This window comes from Seriola lalandi, unplaced genomic scaffold (genome assembly GCF_002814215.2).
Source record: "Seriola lalandi dorsalis isolate HSWRI2012SDOR001 ecotype SW California unplaced genomic scaffold, Sedor1 jcf7180002054952, whole genome shotgun sequence".
Classification (NCBI taxonomy): Eukaryota; Metazoa; Chordata; class Actinopteri; order Carangiformes; family Carangidae; genus Seriola; species Seriola lalandi.
Window position 1 is genome coordinate 391,648 of NW_019525503.1, and position 17,465 is coordinate 409,112.

Below are 17,465 nucleotides of genomic sequence, written 5' to 3' on the forward strand. Positions count from 1 at the left end.
GAGGTAGTACGAACATGGACAACTGCAGTATAATCCAAGAAAATGTGGTTTTGTTAACTAGTTGTTCTAAACTACTGCACGTCTAAAACTGAGCACAATTCTGTTACCACAACATTTTTCAGATGCTTCTACATTTAATACAATTTATTCATTAGGTTGTTTGTAACCTAGATCTGTAAAAACCAAAACCAAAAAACCAGTTTGACCCAAATCTGAGCTGCGATCCTATCGCGGAGTAATCACTGTATTCTGCAGATTAAAACTTCAGAACTGCTTCCTGACTCGTCGCCCGCTTCGCAGCTGTTAAAAATAAATCTACAATATTGTAGGATTATAATTTAGTGATATGCAGGGGGTGCCGCCATAAGCCCTGCACACTTCATGTATTATCCAAGTCCTGTCGACATCCATATGTGTCAAAACAAATACTGAAAACAGCTTGTACGTCTTAGATATTTCTGTTGATCGTTGATATTATTGATATGATATTTTATTTTTTTCTGATTCATTTCCTGCTGTTTATGAACTTGAGTACAGAGTCTCCCAGTATATCTTGTTTATTCTCGACAGCTGGGAAGTTAGAGACGACAATTTTTCCTCAGTTTTTCTTTTTAAACCTCATTGATTTGAAGAGGAGTTAAAAAATAAACACTGAGCTTCTGTTTTCTATGTAAATCGGATTTGGGACAATGTTCGATAATATCAAATATCACGATATTTCCCACCATATGTGGTAAATAAAATCGTTTACACCTACATCATATATCACAATATCTGGGCTGGACTGTATCGAGATCACCCACGCCTCGTGTAAATCATAAGAACATAAAGTTTCTCTACTTTCCCGTTCTGTACAGTTGAGTCGATGGTTCAGCTCAAAAATCGCTGTGAGTCGTCGGCTGCACAGATGAAATGAATATCTCTTTGTGGGTTTCACAGTCCATTAGTGTGATAAGGCAAGAGACGAGGCTCCTGTGTTTTCCTGTGAAGATACATGTGCAGGAACAGTGAGGCTGAAATGAACTGAGCAGCTCCGCCGCCGTGGCAGCTGTGGCCTTTTCTTTAGACACCATGTTATGACTAATTATTCTAAATGGCCTGACGTGTTTATCTCTGCTTTCACACAAAGACCGTAACCTAATCTGTCTATTTATTTTTCTACTTTCTACTATTCCCCCTTCATCCGTCTTTCTCCTCCTCCTCCTCATTTTTTGGTTGATTATTGCTCATTTCTATCACACAGTGGTTGGGAGGGAAAAAATAAATAAAGAAAGCAGGTATTTTCTTTTATGTCGCATTAAAAGCTTGGTGATGGAAGCTATTATGGGCCTGTGAATGTAATCAGTCCTGGAGTCCTAAATAAACACCAGCGCTCAGTGGAGGCAGAATAACTTTTCCTTCCCCTTTCATCCTGGCAAATTGAACGGCCTCCCAACTACAGCAGCGTCCCCCCGCGAGACGCTACCGAGTGACCCCGATGAGAACGGGGAGTGCACGTACGAGTCTTTATGGGTGAGCCGTCTGCCGGCCTTACTCACGCTTTGTTAATAGAACCCCTCCGTCATTACAGATAATCGCTTTTCTCCGTGCGGCGATCGGGTCGGAACGAAGCAGGAATGTGCTCTCAGATCAAAAAACAACATCGTATATCAACGGTTACATCAGCCTCTAAATACGGTCCGACAAGATCATGTGTAAACCTCATTAACGAGAGATATGTCTGCTGATTCTGGCAGCGCAGTTTAGTGCAGCAAATCAACTGTCTCCATGGAAACAGTACATTTTTACTGCTGTAAAATCTCTTTCACTGCTGCAAAAACATTTTCCTCAACTAAGGAGAAACTGTCAACTTAAGTGTTTTGTGCAAGTGTAGTAAAACTATGAAGATATTAGCATGATAACATTAGCAGTGTGCTGCAGCATCGTGACGGTGTCTCCACTTTAGCAAACTCGTCTCTTCACACACACACACGCACACACACACACACACACACAACACGTGTTTTCTTGAACGTGAAATGACGACAAGGTTGCTCCCAGACTTTCACTGTGGTCTTTACTTGTGTTTATATGTGAATTCATGCTAATACAGATACAGTGAAGGTGTTGAAACTCTGTGTGTGTGTGTGTGTGTGTGTGTGTGTGTGTGTGTGTGTGTGTGTGTGTGTGTGTGCAGGCCAGCTGTGTGGAGAGGGCTGGCACCATGTCGAGGAGGCCTGCCTGAGGATCAACTCCAGCAGAGAGAGCTACGATAACGCCCAGCACTACTGTAAAAACCTGGGAGGAAATATTGCATCTTTGCTCACAGACAAACAAGTTAATTTTGTTCTGGAAGAGCTTCAGAAATACCAGCTGCAAGATAAGGTGGGTGGTGTTAAAAAAAAAAAGAAAGAATTAATTCATAACTAAAGGAGGTGACAGGATCCCTGTGTGCTAACAGCAGTGGTGAAAGCCTTTCATTATTTTCCACTCAGGCTTATGAAATTGCTGCGGCTGTTCATACTTGTCCATATAAGATAGAAAAACCACACGTCAACCACGATTGGTGAGATCACCCGATTTAATTAGAGCTGCAGAAGTAGTATGTAAGCGTCCTGACTGACTGTTTACCGGTGATTATTTAACCTTGTAAACATTAGAAAACCTGACGTCACACACACTAATGTCACTAATGTCAATTTTAACACAATACTCACATGCGTGTACGTGAGTTGCAGGAGTTATTGGTCGCTGTAACCCTTCCTCCTGGTCACACTGGCCATGAAGTGATCCTGTCCCAGTTCAACTCCAACTCTGGAGTAGCGTTGCAGCAACCGACCAGTAACTCTGTCTGAAACAGATTCTTAAAATGACCCATAAACCACTTTTTAAGACGCATTTTAGTTTAATTTAACTGGATTCAGTGTGTGAGTCATCGCACACCTGGATTTGAACGTATCAGAGAAACCTTACCTCTGTTCTTCCTGTTAAGCACTTAGAAAAGTGCTATATAAATAAAGTTAAATATTATTATTTCATACTCAAAATACTCACACTGACTCACTGCTGAAGCCTTGACTATATACGGTCTGTGAGCGCCGTATTAAAACAGTTAACGAGTCTCTCCTTTAATAAGGAAAGTGCCTGTATGTTATCAGGCTGGTAAACTAATGCAAATTCTTTACAGTTCCACGTTTGTGGCAACGCCACACACACACACACCTGTAGGTACGGCCCAATCAAATCACTGTATCCGAGTGTAATCACAGCTTTCGGCTGCCTTTATCTTCCCTGTAGAGAATGAAGTGACACGTGGCTGATTGATGTGGACGAGCGGATTGATATGCAGCTCCCCGGAGTTCATTATATGACATAATGTACATAACACGGCTCCTGTGACAGTGTGATTTACCGTAAGATGCCAAGACAACGCGTTACCTCTGCATCATAAATCCGTAGTTACTTATGATTAGATGTCGGGGGAATGTGTGGTTTCAGGATCATAAAGATTGAGTTATTTAACATGAACGTATCACAACAACCAATCAAGGATGTGAAGAATCACAGCCGAGAAATTTGAAAGCACTCCTCATCGGGCTTTATGGGCTATTTAATATTCAGACTAATATCACAGCTCAAGACGTGTCAAGAAATATTTTAATTGCACCACAGAGTTTTTGATATCAGCAGGTAGAGGAGTGAAATTTCTCACCGGGATATTTATTTATTTTTAATTCCACCAAAAAATAAAATAAATAAAAAAATAAAGTGTTAATCATTCGCTCTCCCTGAAGGCGCAGAAATCAGCTTCATCACTTTTCATCTTTGTAAAAAAAAAAAAAACAGCTGGCAGCCGGGAAACAGTCAGTCAGCTGAACGGATCGATCGCCTCTCCTCTCGTTGTGTTTATGGTGAAAATGTTATTTGAGAAGCTAACACACACACACACACACACACACACACACACACACACACACACACACACACACACAGAGTTTCTGATGAAATGTGCAGCAGCAGGAGAAAATGTGAGAAAATATTTGGAGACTGTTGAAAGAATGTGGTTAACGTCATTTCTTCTTTTGTCATTTCTTATTTTTCAAATCTGGTTTTTTGATGTTTATAGGTGACGAATGCTGGTGACTCTCTCTCTCTCTCTCTCATTTACCACCTCAGCAAAAACAAAATAAAAATGTTTTCAAAGGGAGACGCCGACTAAAAGAGAGATACTCACGGATGACAGACATGCGGTTTCACGAGCTCTTCGTGATCCTTCAGAGTAAAAGTTTAACTCGACACCTTTCATGACAAACATGCAGCGCAAAAGTGCCTCACGCAGCAGGATGAAAACAGCCACGTTGTTTGCAACCGCGTCGATTCTCAGGTGGAGAGTGTTAAACGTGTCACCAAGGGAACGATGATCAGTAATCTGTGTTAGATTTTCTCTCTGGTCTAGAGCGCAAGTGGAAGAATTATTTCACTTCTGACGTCGTAGTCGCATGGTTTGAAGGGAGATCCCAGGTCGTTTGAGCAGCTGCTTCTAGTAGAAAAACAAAGCATTCAGGACGGAGATGAGTTTTTGTGAAGACCGAGAACTGGTGATGGATTTAGAAGAAGAGAAACGAGCTCGTCTTTCTCTCCTCAGTGCGTTTCTGTAAATTCTAACTTTAAATCTTTAAAAAAAGATTCTCCGTCATCGCTCAGATTTCCCACAGTTTCTTTTCAGCTGACAAATGGCAGCAGTTTGTCCCGGTGATTTGCAGGTTGATCGACTTTTCGTTCTTTAAAAAAATTTAATTCATCATTAAAATCAATCAACAAGGTCGCCGGCTGAGCCGCCGGTCGATGGAGGGAAACGTAGCTGCCGCACGTGAAAATCCTTCAATAACAGTGATGTGGAAAGATCAGAAACTTCTTGCAGGTGTTACAATCACAACTGTTGGGGAAAATGTTTGATTTTCTATCCGACATCATTATGTGCCATTATTAAATACATCACACTTGTTTTGTCAGCAAATAATTCAGATGTTCGCTGAGCTGCTCTTAATGAGCCGCTGTAATTACTGCTCCTGCTTTTATAACCATTACAGTCATTTGAAGAAGGTTTGATTTAAGATCCGCTTTCATGTAAAACACAACATAGTGTGTGTGTGTGTGTGTGTGTGTGTGTGTGTGCAGAGTTATCAGTCCTCCTGGTAAAAGGAGGCGTCCTCTCAGCAGCTTCATATAGACTGTGAACTCCAGCTGTTAATTCCAGTACTCTTTGTGTTGTTCCTGTTGTGGTGTTTTGTTTATTTTAGCGTTTCTAGGACATTGTCCCTGTGAACATGTGAACTGCATGCAATTAGGACTCATTATTTTCCTTTTTCCTCCTTTAAAAAAAAAAAAACAAGAAGCAAAACAAGCTTTATTAAGATTCTTTTTCTTTATTGCTGATTTAAAATTTCCTCTCCACCTCTATATCGGCCTAGAAAGTGGTGTGTGTGTTCCCCTCAGGTTGACCTCACCTCCACAGTGCTGCAGTGGAGCTTGTGTATTTTGTTTGGATATTCTGCGGATGAAAAGAAGATATTCAAATCGTGGCTGAGATTTTCCTCGCCATGAGAGCTCAGCGGTTTCAGGCTGCCTGACCTTGGTGCGCTGATATTGTACAGTACAAATTACGAGACACAAAAACCACGGAGGGAAAGGTTCCCTGTTGTAGGACCTGGGAGCTCCAGATACATTTAATGTGGCCGTCTTCACCAGACTCATAACAAAAGATGAAAACTTTTCAACAGTTTAGAAGCTTGGCCTTGTTAATATTCAGAGGAAATACAACCAAAGACCCAACGCCACAAAGCTCTAACACACTCCCTCTTCCTCTCCGCCCCTGCAGAGGTTATCTCCGTGGGTCGGCCTGAGGAAGATCAACGTGTCGTACTGGGGGTGGGAGGACGCGTCGCCCTTCACCAACACCAGCCTGCGATGGTTACCGGGAGAACCCAGCGACTCGGGCTTCTGCGCCTACCTGGAGCGGGCTCAGGTGGCCGGACTCAAGGCCAACCCCTGCACCGCCACCACGGACGGCCTGATCTGCGAGAAACCCGCCGGTGAGGACGGACGAGCGAAACACAAAAGGAGAGAAAATGAAAATGAGAAAAACAGCATTTACATGATTGATAACAACTAAATAAATAACCTTTTGCTCCATCTGTCCCATCGCTCAGGGAGCCCGCAGAGTCAGAGCGCTCGTCCCTGCAAGACTCCCTGCGCTCTGCGAACCACCTGCGCCAACTGCACCAGCCAGGCCATGGAGTGCATGTGGTGCGGCAGCGCGCAACGCTGCGTCGACTCCTCGGCGTACGTCATCTCCTTCCCCTACGGACAGTGTCTGGAATGGAAGACCCAAGACTGCGCTGGTGAGACTTTGAACCAAACTTTTATTACTTGTGAGGAAGTATTTTTTTTTACATTATGTTATTTCTATTTTTGCAAGAAAGTGACAGATTATTTCGCTTTTTTCTTCACTGTACTTTTGTGTAGAAACTGTGTTTTCGTGTGACTTTTTGTATTTAATCACAGCCATGAAACTCTTAGCGCTTTGATTTATCATCAGCGCTGAAGCTCAGCTGTTTCCTTGGTGACTCCCGGGAGTCAAACTGACTCTATCAGCTATTGCAAGAGCAAAATCAAATACCTTCGGGACCGAAAAGTCTATAAGTGCACAAGAGTTGTGATGACAGCAGATGAGATTTTAGAAGAACAAGATGATGGGATGTGATTTTAGATGTGTATCTATCATCTTTATCTTTTGTTTTTTCGTTTGAAGAAGTCACAGAAGTCAGAATACATGTGTTCTGCAGCAGGGACAGGCAGATGATCAGACAGCTGGATAAGGTGGTGTGAAATACCCTATTAATACCTTTCATGATGCGAGTGTGTGTGAACATGGAGCCATTATAGACTCCTATTGATCCCTTTCTTATCAGCAGTCTGGTCTACGCCTCCGTCACACTTACACACACACACACACACACACACACACACACACACACTCTCCTGTAGCTACACGGCAGAAAAATCGATCATCGGCAATGACACACGGCTGACTTGATATGAAGTCCTCGCCGCTGTCTTTTAACATTCCTCTCATGTTAACGCCTCCCTGGGGACGGTGGAGCGCCGCCGCCGCCGCCGCCTCTCCGTGTGGGAAGCACGGGAGCGTTTGTCATGAACCGTGGAACCAGACGCCGCTGTGACACTTATGAAGCGTTTGGTTGTTGGTCCACATGAAAGGATTTTCCCGCCTAAATAACGTTTCTGTAGTAGCTGCAGTCTCTTATTACCTGCACCGAGGAGGTTAGGATTTAGATGGGCCAGGGAAGAACCCCCATTAACTTCTGGGGCAGAACCGGATCATTTACATATTCTCTTAAGTCTGGTGTTTGTTGTTTGGCCGAGGTCTTGTTTCGATGTTCATACTGTCAAAAAATAGTTTGCAGTTCATTTCTTTTTAATGATTTTTGTAAGTGAAAGTCAAATCCAGGTAGAAAACCAGTGGCAGGAAAGACAGAAGCCGAACAAACATCCAACGGCAACAAAGACTTTCTTATTTATTGCCATATACTGAGTGTAAGTCCAGTTTTATTCTGCAGCTGTGTATGTTTCAAACTGTCAAAGATTTTCCCCTCAACGCGAAACTTTTTATCTGTGTTTTCTGTCTTTTGTTAGACAAATAGTTGGTGTGTCACAGTGTTCTTGTGTCTGGAGTTAAGGGAACAGGTATATGTTTGTTACGGGTGATTATTATTCCGTACCGGTGCCAGCAGCCCCGAGTGCAGACAGCTCTCCAGCCTGCTGTTAGCAAAGCCACAGATTGTTTTCCCTTCCTTCGTTTTTTTACCTTCACTTCTCACACAATGCCACTGCTTCTCCCTCTTCTTATCAGAATTTATTTGGTGACAGAAGATGCGTAGGAGGCGTTTGTTCTGCTCCTTTTTTTTTTTACCTTTGTTGTTCGATGTAAATGGCGTGTAATGTGAGGTATGACATTTTAGCTTTTCGGATTCCCAGACAGAGCGTCGTTGCTCGTTTACAGTCCGTCACTCTTCGCCTTAAGTTTCATACTTGACGTTGTTCTGCTGCTTTCCCTTCGTTGCTTTTTCGGATTAATCACGTCTTGTTGTGGAAACCAGGCAGCGGAAGGATTCATGACCTCTGCTTTGGTCGCTGCTTTCACCAAAAAAACTAAAACAAACCATTGCTTGTTTGAGGATCTAATTTGAAGTGGGTCATTTCTTGATCAGATCAATTTGGCCCAAGGCTTTGTGTATCATTCCCATTTTTCCTATCAGCTGGAGGCTAACTACACTCTCCTCAAACACAACCTCTTGAAATAATTGGCTTCAGCGTCGCCCCAGAAGTCAAATTTGGAGGTTTTGAGAGCTCCTTCAAAAGGAAGCTTATTTTCAGCCTCAGCCTTATTGTGCCGTCGTTTTATGTTTTCCTCTCATAAAATGGACTTTTCTTTTTGCTTAAGTGACAATTTTGAGCTTCTCACTGCTGTTTTCTTTCCTTTTTTTTCTCTCTCCAGCCTTTCACCTCTCCGCCTCGAGCATCTGGTCCCTAACGCTCTTGTACCTGCAGCTCTGACGCGCTGAAATTAGCAGCTGTAAATTAGTTTATAAATGTTCCTTCTTAGACGTTGGCAGCTCAACATCGCTCGGCTCTGTAGTTTGTGAGGTGTATTTCAGCAATAGCTACAATTGGATGCCCACGTTCAGGCATTGATCCTGCATCTATCATCCGACGCTAGTTCATATTTCAACAGTATTTATGATCATGCTAATTAATCAATACCAAATATCAGAAACAGAAGAACGGAAATTTACGTTCTGCAAAGACCACGACTTGAGCTTGATTTCTGAGTGCGGTGTTTGTGATCACAGCTGCACAAAGAAAACAGCTGATGAAACTGATGTATAAAGAAACTTTAAAAAACATTACAGTCATTCAGATACTTGGTAAAAAATTGTTTTTACTACATGTTAAAAGAAATACTAGTTCTGTCAAAAATAAAAGGCTTTTGTCAGTGTATTAATGTTATTTGATAATTACACAGCGTTTGATTAATTTAAGTTTAATTAAGTGTAGTTTAATCTGTAATGATGCATCATGTTTTATAAACTTGTCCCATGTTTTGTTTTGTAGCTATAGTTAGATAAAACGTATAATAATATTTGAGTATAATATTTCCATATTTTGCTGCTTTTTATTTTCAAAGTTAATTAACTCAGGTTCATTCTCTTGTTGCGTTGTCCTAAACTCTGGGGTCTGTGTATAAAAAGGTTTTAAGCGTCCTGCACTAATCGTCCGGTAAACCCTCCACCAACATCCTCCAAAATAAAAGTCAGCACTTTAACCTGATAAGATTTCAACACAACAAAAGCAGCACAAACTGCTGCCTCTAAAACACCTTCCTGCCCTGCCACAGCACAAAGATGGGATTATATACAGGTGTATTAGATTACACACACACACACACACACACACACACACACACACACACACACACACACACACACACACAAACGGAGGCTGGATGGTTGTTATGTTGTTTTAGTTGATACTGGTTTTGCTGCAGAGAAATAGCCTTATTTTCTCTGAGGCAATCTTGTGTGTGTGTTTGTGTGTGTGTGTGTGTCTGTGTGTGTGTGTGTGTGTGTGTGTGTCTGTCTATCCCACATGATATGTGCTGTTTTGTAGCTTCACATGCTTGGAGAAGAGAAGAGAAGGCAGCTTATGGCTCCTGCACTTGATGTATTATGTATGTCGTGCTCACAGATCTGTGTGCTACTGGCTGCAGCGATGCTAACTGTCAGACCACTGTAGGAGCAAATGGATTACACAAGATGAAGCCGGATGATACGAGCTATCCAGGGACACCGAATATCAAACCTGGTGTGATGAACAGAATGTGGCACCGAGACGATTGTGCTTCTTGAGAAGATGAGAATTCCCTCAGTAGGAACAAGCCATTTTTTTTCTTCTTCTCTGCTGCAACTCTGGTAGCCCAAGTTCCTCAGAACATGTGTCATCTGTTGTGTTTAAATTCTGTCAGTGACGACAGTTGATACACCGATTTCAGCAGAGCCGTATATTTCAGGGAGAAGGTTCTGGAAACAAACACAAGAGTGGAATAGAAACATATATAAAGGCATTAAACCTCTGTGTGACTCGTGGCTTTGACCTAGTTACTACAGTTGTGTCTTTTCCGCTCATTCTCATTCACATGAAGTTTTAGAAAACATAGAGAAATGGTTGTTCCCCGACTTTGACCAATAATGATTATGAAAAGCTTCAGTTGATATCGGTATATATTTTAGAGACTTTCGATCCGGCAGCTTTCAGCAGACTGAGGTCCACAGAGGACGACTGTTGCACCACCAGCACGTTACTCTTCTTCTTCAGTGTTTTATTTTGAAGTGTTGATGCATGTAAACCTTCTGCTGCATCACCCTCACACAACGACGCCGCCCACTAACCAGTTTCCACATTTTCTCCACCACAGCTGCTCAGCTGTTACTGTATATTTTTTTATTGTCAACGAATCATCTTAACAGAGCGATTATGTGCTTGTCTCTCTGTACACCGACTAAACTTGTTTGTTTAAGCCATTGCTGTGAGCAAGGCTTCACATCTATCTGCTGAAACGCATCAGTCTGCGGTTCAAGCAGAGCTCTCTATCGTGCGCATGTTAAATTAGCCCGGCCCTAACTCATAATTTAATTGCAGTGAAATGCAATAAATGGAAATTAAATTACAGTTGTGCCTCTTCGCTCACCTCCTGTCGTGAGCACAGGAGAGTGTTTGCTTTGCTGCTGAGTTGTGCACACACAGTGAAGTCAGAGTAATCTTCCCCTTGTTTTTTTGGAAGAGAAATTACAGGAACATAAACATCGGAGCAGGTTTAAGTACATAAATCAGTGTTGTTATTTTTACATCAACACATATTCACACAGGAGAAAAAATAGCCGAAGGTCAACATTCTCATCTTCGGAGCATGATTACGATCACATGTTCGTTTCTTTTCAATCAAGAAACGTGTTCTCCACCCTCATGGGAAATGCAGGCACCATCCAAAAGGACGGTTGCTCTCCCGATAGCTTGGAGCTAACAGCACGAGCCTTGTAAACCCGCAGGGCACATGTGTCCGTCCACCTGTTTCCATCCGTCTCCCTCTCATCCTCGTCTAGCCCGAGTCCACAAGACTACACGAGACAATAACCTCTCTTACTTCTCTGTGCGTGGAGCACAGATGAAGCCAGATAATTGGAAATGCTGCTAAAAATAGAGAAGACCACTAAGGCAGAGAGAACATGTCAGCTAAATTATATTATTTGCACAAACCGCAGTTATGTAAGTGAACATCTAAGGACTTCACGTTTTCAGTCCACGCAGGGATTTGTTTTTGCCTGCCGTCTCTCACTCCTGTACGAGCTGCTTTTTCCTCCTCAGGGGCCCATTTCATCATATTTGTGGCATCCAGGCTGGTGCCTGAATTATTCAATCCGTTCGCTCTCACGGATTTTGACATGTTTCTCGAATGAATTGCAGTCAAAAGCTGCAAATGCCCCTTGCAATGTGTGTTCGGGGAGGCGGTCTGTGTGCAGAGATTAAATCTGCAGCAGGATATATTTTAAAGTGTGATGTGTGAGTGTCATGTAGGACTGTCCGCTGTGAGTGTTCTCGTCTCTCTCTCTCTCTCTCTCTCTCTCAGTCGTTCCCACATTGGTGATAAAAGTGTAACCGTGTGAAAGCCCTGCAGAGATACAGCAACAAACTTTCTGTGAAATGTGATGCTGCAGCGTTTTGCCTGTTTCTTTGTGAAATAAGTTCCCGGTTGTTCTGAAGTAATTGCTTTGCAAAGCCGGACCACCTCTCCAGAATTCAGTGTTTATGAGATTCATGTGTGTTAAAATCATGATGTAACCTCTGTGTCTTGAAACTCCTTAACCTTATAAATGAGATATTAGTGTAAAATATGTAAGTTGCTTTGTACAGCGGGCCACAAACAGAGTGAAAAATGTTATTCTTTGCCTCGTTAGTCATCATCTCATTAAGATTTATACAGACGGATGAGAATTTAAAGATAAAACCAACGTAAAGTGTCTTAGTAAGGTGTTCCACCAAGTGTAGGAGAAATATGACTGTTTCCGATCAGGTGAAAAAAAGGACTGATGTGGGGAGGGGGGGTTAAGCAAGTGCCCGCTGAGCATTACTCGATCATTATGAGTGAAGCCAAACTGTGGGCTGGCGCTGCGAGTCTAATAAACCTGACCTGCGGGGACACAAATTAGCCGCCGCTAAATGGGCGCAAATTGGATCCATTAAATCAAAAGAGAAGCAAAGAATTTAGTTCCATTAAAATGTGAAGGTTTGGTGGAAGAAAAAGCGTGGGAGTTACACGGAGCAGCCACCAATTTCCTTCCATTTGAATCGTATTTTAAAAATGATAAACAGGACTGGTGTATTCATTGGATATTAAAGTCTGCTCTTGGGTATGTAAATATGTGCTTTTCTAGCAAAGGAATCCCTACTGTGTGGTGGATTAGGGATATTCTGTTGAACTGCCTCTCTTTGAACTAGTGACTATAGTGGAGATCCAGTGAGTTGTCAGGGAGGGAGAAAGAAAAAGAAGAGGGGAGGAAACCAGAGGGAAGAGCACGGTGAGAGAAGATGAAGAAAAAGTAGAAGAGCTCCATCCTTTGTGATTTTATTTATGCCTAAAGTGTTTTAAAGTAATCCAGAAAAAAAATCTAATTAAATCAAAATGGCTGGAAATGAAGGGGGGAGAGGAGGGGAGGAGGATAATGGTGAAGAAAGCAGCACTGAGTGAGAGCAAGAGGGGAAGACAGCTTAGTGAATAGAAATAGAAAATAAGATGCAGGAGAGGAGGATAAAAAATGTGGCAGAGAGGAGATAAAGAGTGAATCTGAGAAAGGGAGAGCAGAAGTTTGTAATTATAAAGAGGGAGGGAGAACAAATGAATCAGCATTGCTGCAGTTGAATAATGCAACGGAGGAGCTTGCAAACACACACTCAGAGGAAAAAAGGGGGGAGTATTTCAAGCACAGCTAGCTAACAGCGACACAGAGAGAGAGAGAGAGAGAGAGATACAGGTTCAGCTAGAACATCTGTGGCTTACGGAAATGTCTCGTGTTCAAAAGAGATGCAAACTTCTGGTGGAGAGGGAAAAAAAAAAATGCTAATTTGACTTGATGCCGCGTTTGAATCTTCTCGCCGGGCTTTAAGAAACAACACCTCGGATAACTTCCCTCAACCTTTTGGTTTTCATGCGCACACACGCTGAGGTACCCACCGAGCCTTTACCTCGTCTCTGCTCTCTCTCTCTCTCTCTCTCTCTGCGAGTGTGTGTGTGTGTGTGTGTGTGTGTGTTCCCCACCCTCGCTTTGTAGACTGAAATTTATTATGACAGGAAGGGGACGGCTTGATGTCGAGAGCGAGAGCAAAGCGAAGACTGAGGGGTTCAAAAAAAGAAAAAGAAACAAGCTGTGAAGTTAACTTTGGAAGGCCGGCTTCTCCAGGAAAACACTTGATTTCTTATTCCTGTCACCTGTCGCCTCCTCGTCGCCTCCTCGCCGCCACGTTCAGCCACACAAAAGACGGCTTCAGGATGGAGATTCTACTTTTCTTTTACGAGCACTGAATGAATGCCATGCGGCGGAAAGAAAAAAAAAAGTGTCATTTTTAATTTGCACCAGTGAAACGTTTTTTGAATGTCACGTCCACTGTATGAATACAAATGCTTTTTTCTCCCCACATGGAAAGTCAATTTCTTTAAAGTCAAAGAAAATGTGAAAACAGGAGACGCAAAGTATATTAGAGGGGGGTAGATTACATCGCTGAAGGGTTTTTATTGTGTTAACGCTTTGGTCGAGGCTGTTGGGATTAGCTGTAGTACAGTGTGAAGGACACAATATGGTCATATTTATTATTTAAAGCTTCGTTTTCAGCCTGAATGTGTGTTGAGGATATTTTCAATGAGTAAAAATGCACTAAAAAATAGGCCTGAATAATGCATTTAAAGGTCTCTTCCAGTCTAAAGATAGATATTCATGTGTAGTGTGATTATAGATCAGCTCTAGCTTCTATATTAATACTGTGAAAGTATCAAAGCCTCAGTCCACAGAGAAATGCACACAGCCTGTATTCAGAAACTGAGCCTTAAAACCAGCCGTCAGGACTTCTGGAACTTTGTGATGTCACAACAAAGCAGTCACCAAGCCCCGCCCACCTGGACCCACCATCCAAACCTTTGCAGGATTCAGTTTCTCTGAGTGTTTTTACCTGAAATCTGCTTTATTTTTATTGGATCAGTCAGAAAACAGTCAGCCAATCAGAAGAGAGGCTCAGAGCCTCCTCTCTTCTGATTGGTTCACCGACCTGTTGTTACTAGAGCTGCAGAGAGAAGCCTGAGAGAGGAGATGTAAAACTACACTGAGATGGTTTTTATATCTTCTTATGGATCAACACTTCAAAATAAAAACACAGAAGAAGAAGAAAATATTGTATATTTCGAAAATTCAATCAGAAATATTAATTAGTCAATGATCTAAACAATTAAAGACACCGTGAATTTTACACAAATGAAGTTGTTTATAGTTTGAGTTGAGTTATAAATGTCTGACATTTGTGGTTATGCAGCTGACAAACAGCTTCTTGTTGCTGGTCTGACAGGGGAGAGAAGAAGTCAAGAGGCTGTTTCATGGTTCTGTGAACAATTATAAAAAGATGGGAAATGTCTCGCAACTAATTTTATACTTGAGTGTAATGACACGAGTTTGTATTTCCATTCCGCTCTCTAACTACCGCCCCCACCCTTCACCCTCCAGCTCAGAACTGCTCCGGTCTGAGGATGTGTGCAGAGTGTCTGGAGAGAGCGGAGTGCGGTTGGTGCGGCGACCCCAGTAACACCGGCAAGGGCGTTTGCATGGAGGGCTCATACCGAGGGCCTCTGAAGCCGGCGCACCCCAGGGCCGGGTCACGGGACCGGGACAGACTGCGAGACAGGGACATGGCGCTGGACCAGAGTCTCTGCACGTCTGACAGAGGCTATAACTGGGCCTTCATCCAGTGTCCGGGTGAGTTGAACCGCTGCGCCTGGTTTAAGGTTCAGCACGTCTCTTTGGGTCAGAATACATTTACATGTTAAATATCACCGGTCACGGAAAGGTGGAGGTGGCGTTCAGGTGACGCTTCTTTACATGCACCTTTGATACGCCAGGTGAGTCACTACGCCTGTAACCCTGAAGTTGAATCAACACCTCTTTGAAACTATAACTTTGCATTATAACCTTTCTGAAGGTATTATTATTGCAATGCTGTTCTATTTGACTGGCAACTGACTGTGTGTGTGTGTGTGTGTGTGTGTGTGTGTGTGCGTGTGTGTGTGCGTGCGTGTGCGTGTGCGTGTGCGTGTCTAATATCCTCCCAGCTTGTCAGTGTAATGGTCACAGCAGGTGTGTGAACGGCAGCGTGTGCGAGCGCTGTGGGAACCTGACAGCAGGGACGCACTGCCAGAGCTGCATGCCCGGTTACTATGGCGACCCCATCAACGGAGGGAAATGCAACGGTGAGTGCAAAGGGGTCAGAGAGAGGGTTTTCTCTTTTTGCTCTCTGCGAAACGTCTCACCTACAATGTTTCGTCTGTTTGATTCTTTTTGTGCAAGTTTAATTTTTCTGTTTCAATTGTTGAGAGAAAAGCTGTAGATGTGATCTGCGTGTTTTGCTTCTATCTACGTGTCGTCTTCTGGTCTTCCCTTTTATAAACATGACGGGTGCATGAGCAGCCACCTGCCACGTTGTAATAGACACAAACAACCTGACGGGGGCAGCGTTTAGAAGCCGTGAGCCCAGGCTTTGGTTGCAGAGCACTGGTTACAGAAAACAGGAAGTACAAGTACAGCCTCCTCCAGTGTCTGCTCCCACTTCCTGTCGTTTTCTCATGGATGGCAGAGAGGTCGGCAAAAAACGCTCAGAGAGTTTCCTCCTGCTCCGAGTCTGTCAGTCAGCAGCTTTTTCCACGCTTTGTTTTGCTTCATATGGATTTAATCGCAGCAAATCCCTTGGTCCAAATTGTTAACAGCAGATTCTATACGTGCGAGTCGGATCATAGAAACGGGGGTGGGGGGGGGGGGGGGGGGGGGGTAGCGTGTGATTTAAAGGCTCGGTTTCGGGATGGTATATGATACGGGAGGAAAAAAAACATCAGAGACGGGAGAGTGTAATGAATGAGTGAGGCACTGCTGGACTGCGAGGGAGGGAGGGAGAAGTGCGAGGGAGGTGCAGTAGCATCAGTCTCGCTGTGACAGATGTGCGTTTCGGCTTGACGGCGGCGTGACATTAAATCGCTCTTAATCATTTTCTTATTTCCTGAGTTGACTGGTGTCTACGTCCCTGGCGGCGCTTCGTGGCGAGTGGGGGCGCTGATAGATGCACGCCTCTCGTCGCCTCCGTACAGGACGGCCTCTCCCTTCCACTTCGCCTTTCTTTGCGCACACACACACACACACACACACACACACACACACACACACACACACACACCATCCCGTCTCTCTGTATATTTGGCTTTTTGCTCATTCTCTCTTTAACATCCTCCTTGTCACATTTTCCTGCTGCTTCTCTGCCCACGTTCCATTCTTCACACATCTTTTATGCCTCCTTTCCTTTTATGGCTCTCACCATATTTTCTCCATCCTGTCCTTTCTTTCATCTCTCCTTTCTTCTCCTCCTTTCCTTTATTTTATCCCTCCTTTCCTTTCCTCTTCATCTTCTTTAATCTCCTTTCCCATCCTTTCCCTTTCTTTCCTTTCTTCCTTTTTCCTCTCATCGCCCCCTCTCTCGTCTCCTCGATCCTACTCTACTCCCTGTTCCCTTGTTTCCTTCCCTCTTGTCTCCTAACCACTTGTTTCATTTAATTTTCTCCTCTTTCTCCACATTTTGTCTCCTCTCCTTGGTTTAATTCCTTCTCCTTTGCTTCTTTCCTCTCCTCTCTTCCCATTTCCTCTGCTCTGCGGTAACGTGCTGGTTAAGTTGGATTTGTAGACGGACGCGTATCATCGGTCCCCGCCGCCTCCGCGCTGTCGACCCATCCGCCTCCCATTTGCCTTCATCTCCTCCCAGCTATCCCTTCATTTTCACCTCTTCTACTTCCTTACCGTTCACATTTACCTTCCGTCTTAAACCCCCGCCCCCCTCGTTCATCCATCCATCAGTCCATTCATCCTTCTTCCTCTCTTTATTTCTCTTTATAAAAAGGACCAGTAGATTTACCTTGGGCTGAGCGGCCGGGGGGCGATGATGTGCAGCTGATTAGGGTACTGAATGATAGAGAGACAGCTTTGTCGCTACCAGTGAGAGGAAAAGGCCTTGGCTCATGGGGTTGTAAAGAAGATGGAGGGGTGAGAAGAGCCGGGGGT

General features: G+C 43.5%; 1 protein-coding gene across 1 annotated transcript in view; it reads left to right on the plus strand.

Moving 5' to 3' along the window:
• atrnl1a (attractin-like 1a) overlaps positions 1-17,465 on the plus strand; it is a 216,481-nt gene that overhangs the window by 63,014 nt on the left and 136,002 nt on the right. The window contains exons 16-20 of the mRNA XM_023394687.2: positions 2,177-2,364; positions 5,858-6,071; positions 6,189-6,380; positions 14,877-15,125; positions 15,479-15,616. Of these exons, the coding sequence (XP_023250455.1) occupies positions 2,177-2,364; positions 5,858-6,071; positions 6,189-6,380; positions 14,877-15,125; positions 15,479-15,616 (981 nt within the window). The remainder of the gene's footprint in view (positions 1-2,176; positions 2,365-5,857; positions 6,072-6,188; positions 6,381-14,876; positions 15,126-15,478; positions 15,617-17,465) is intronic.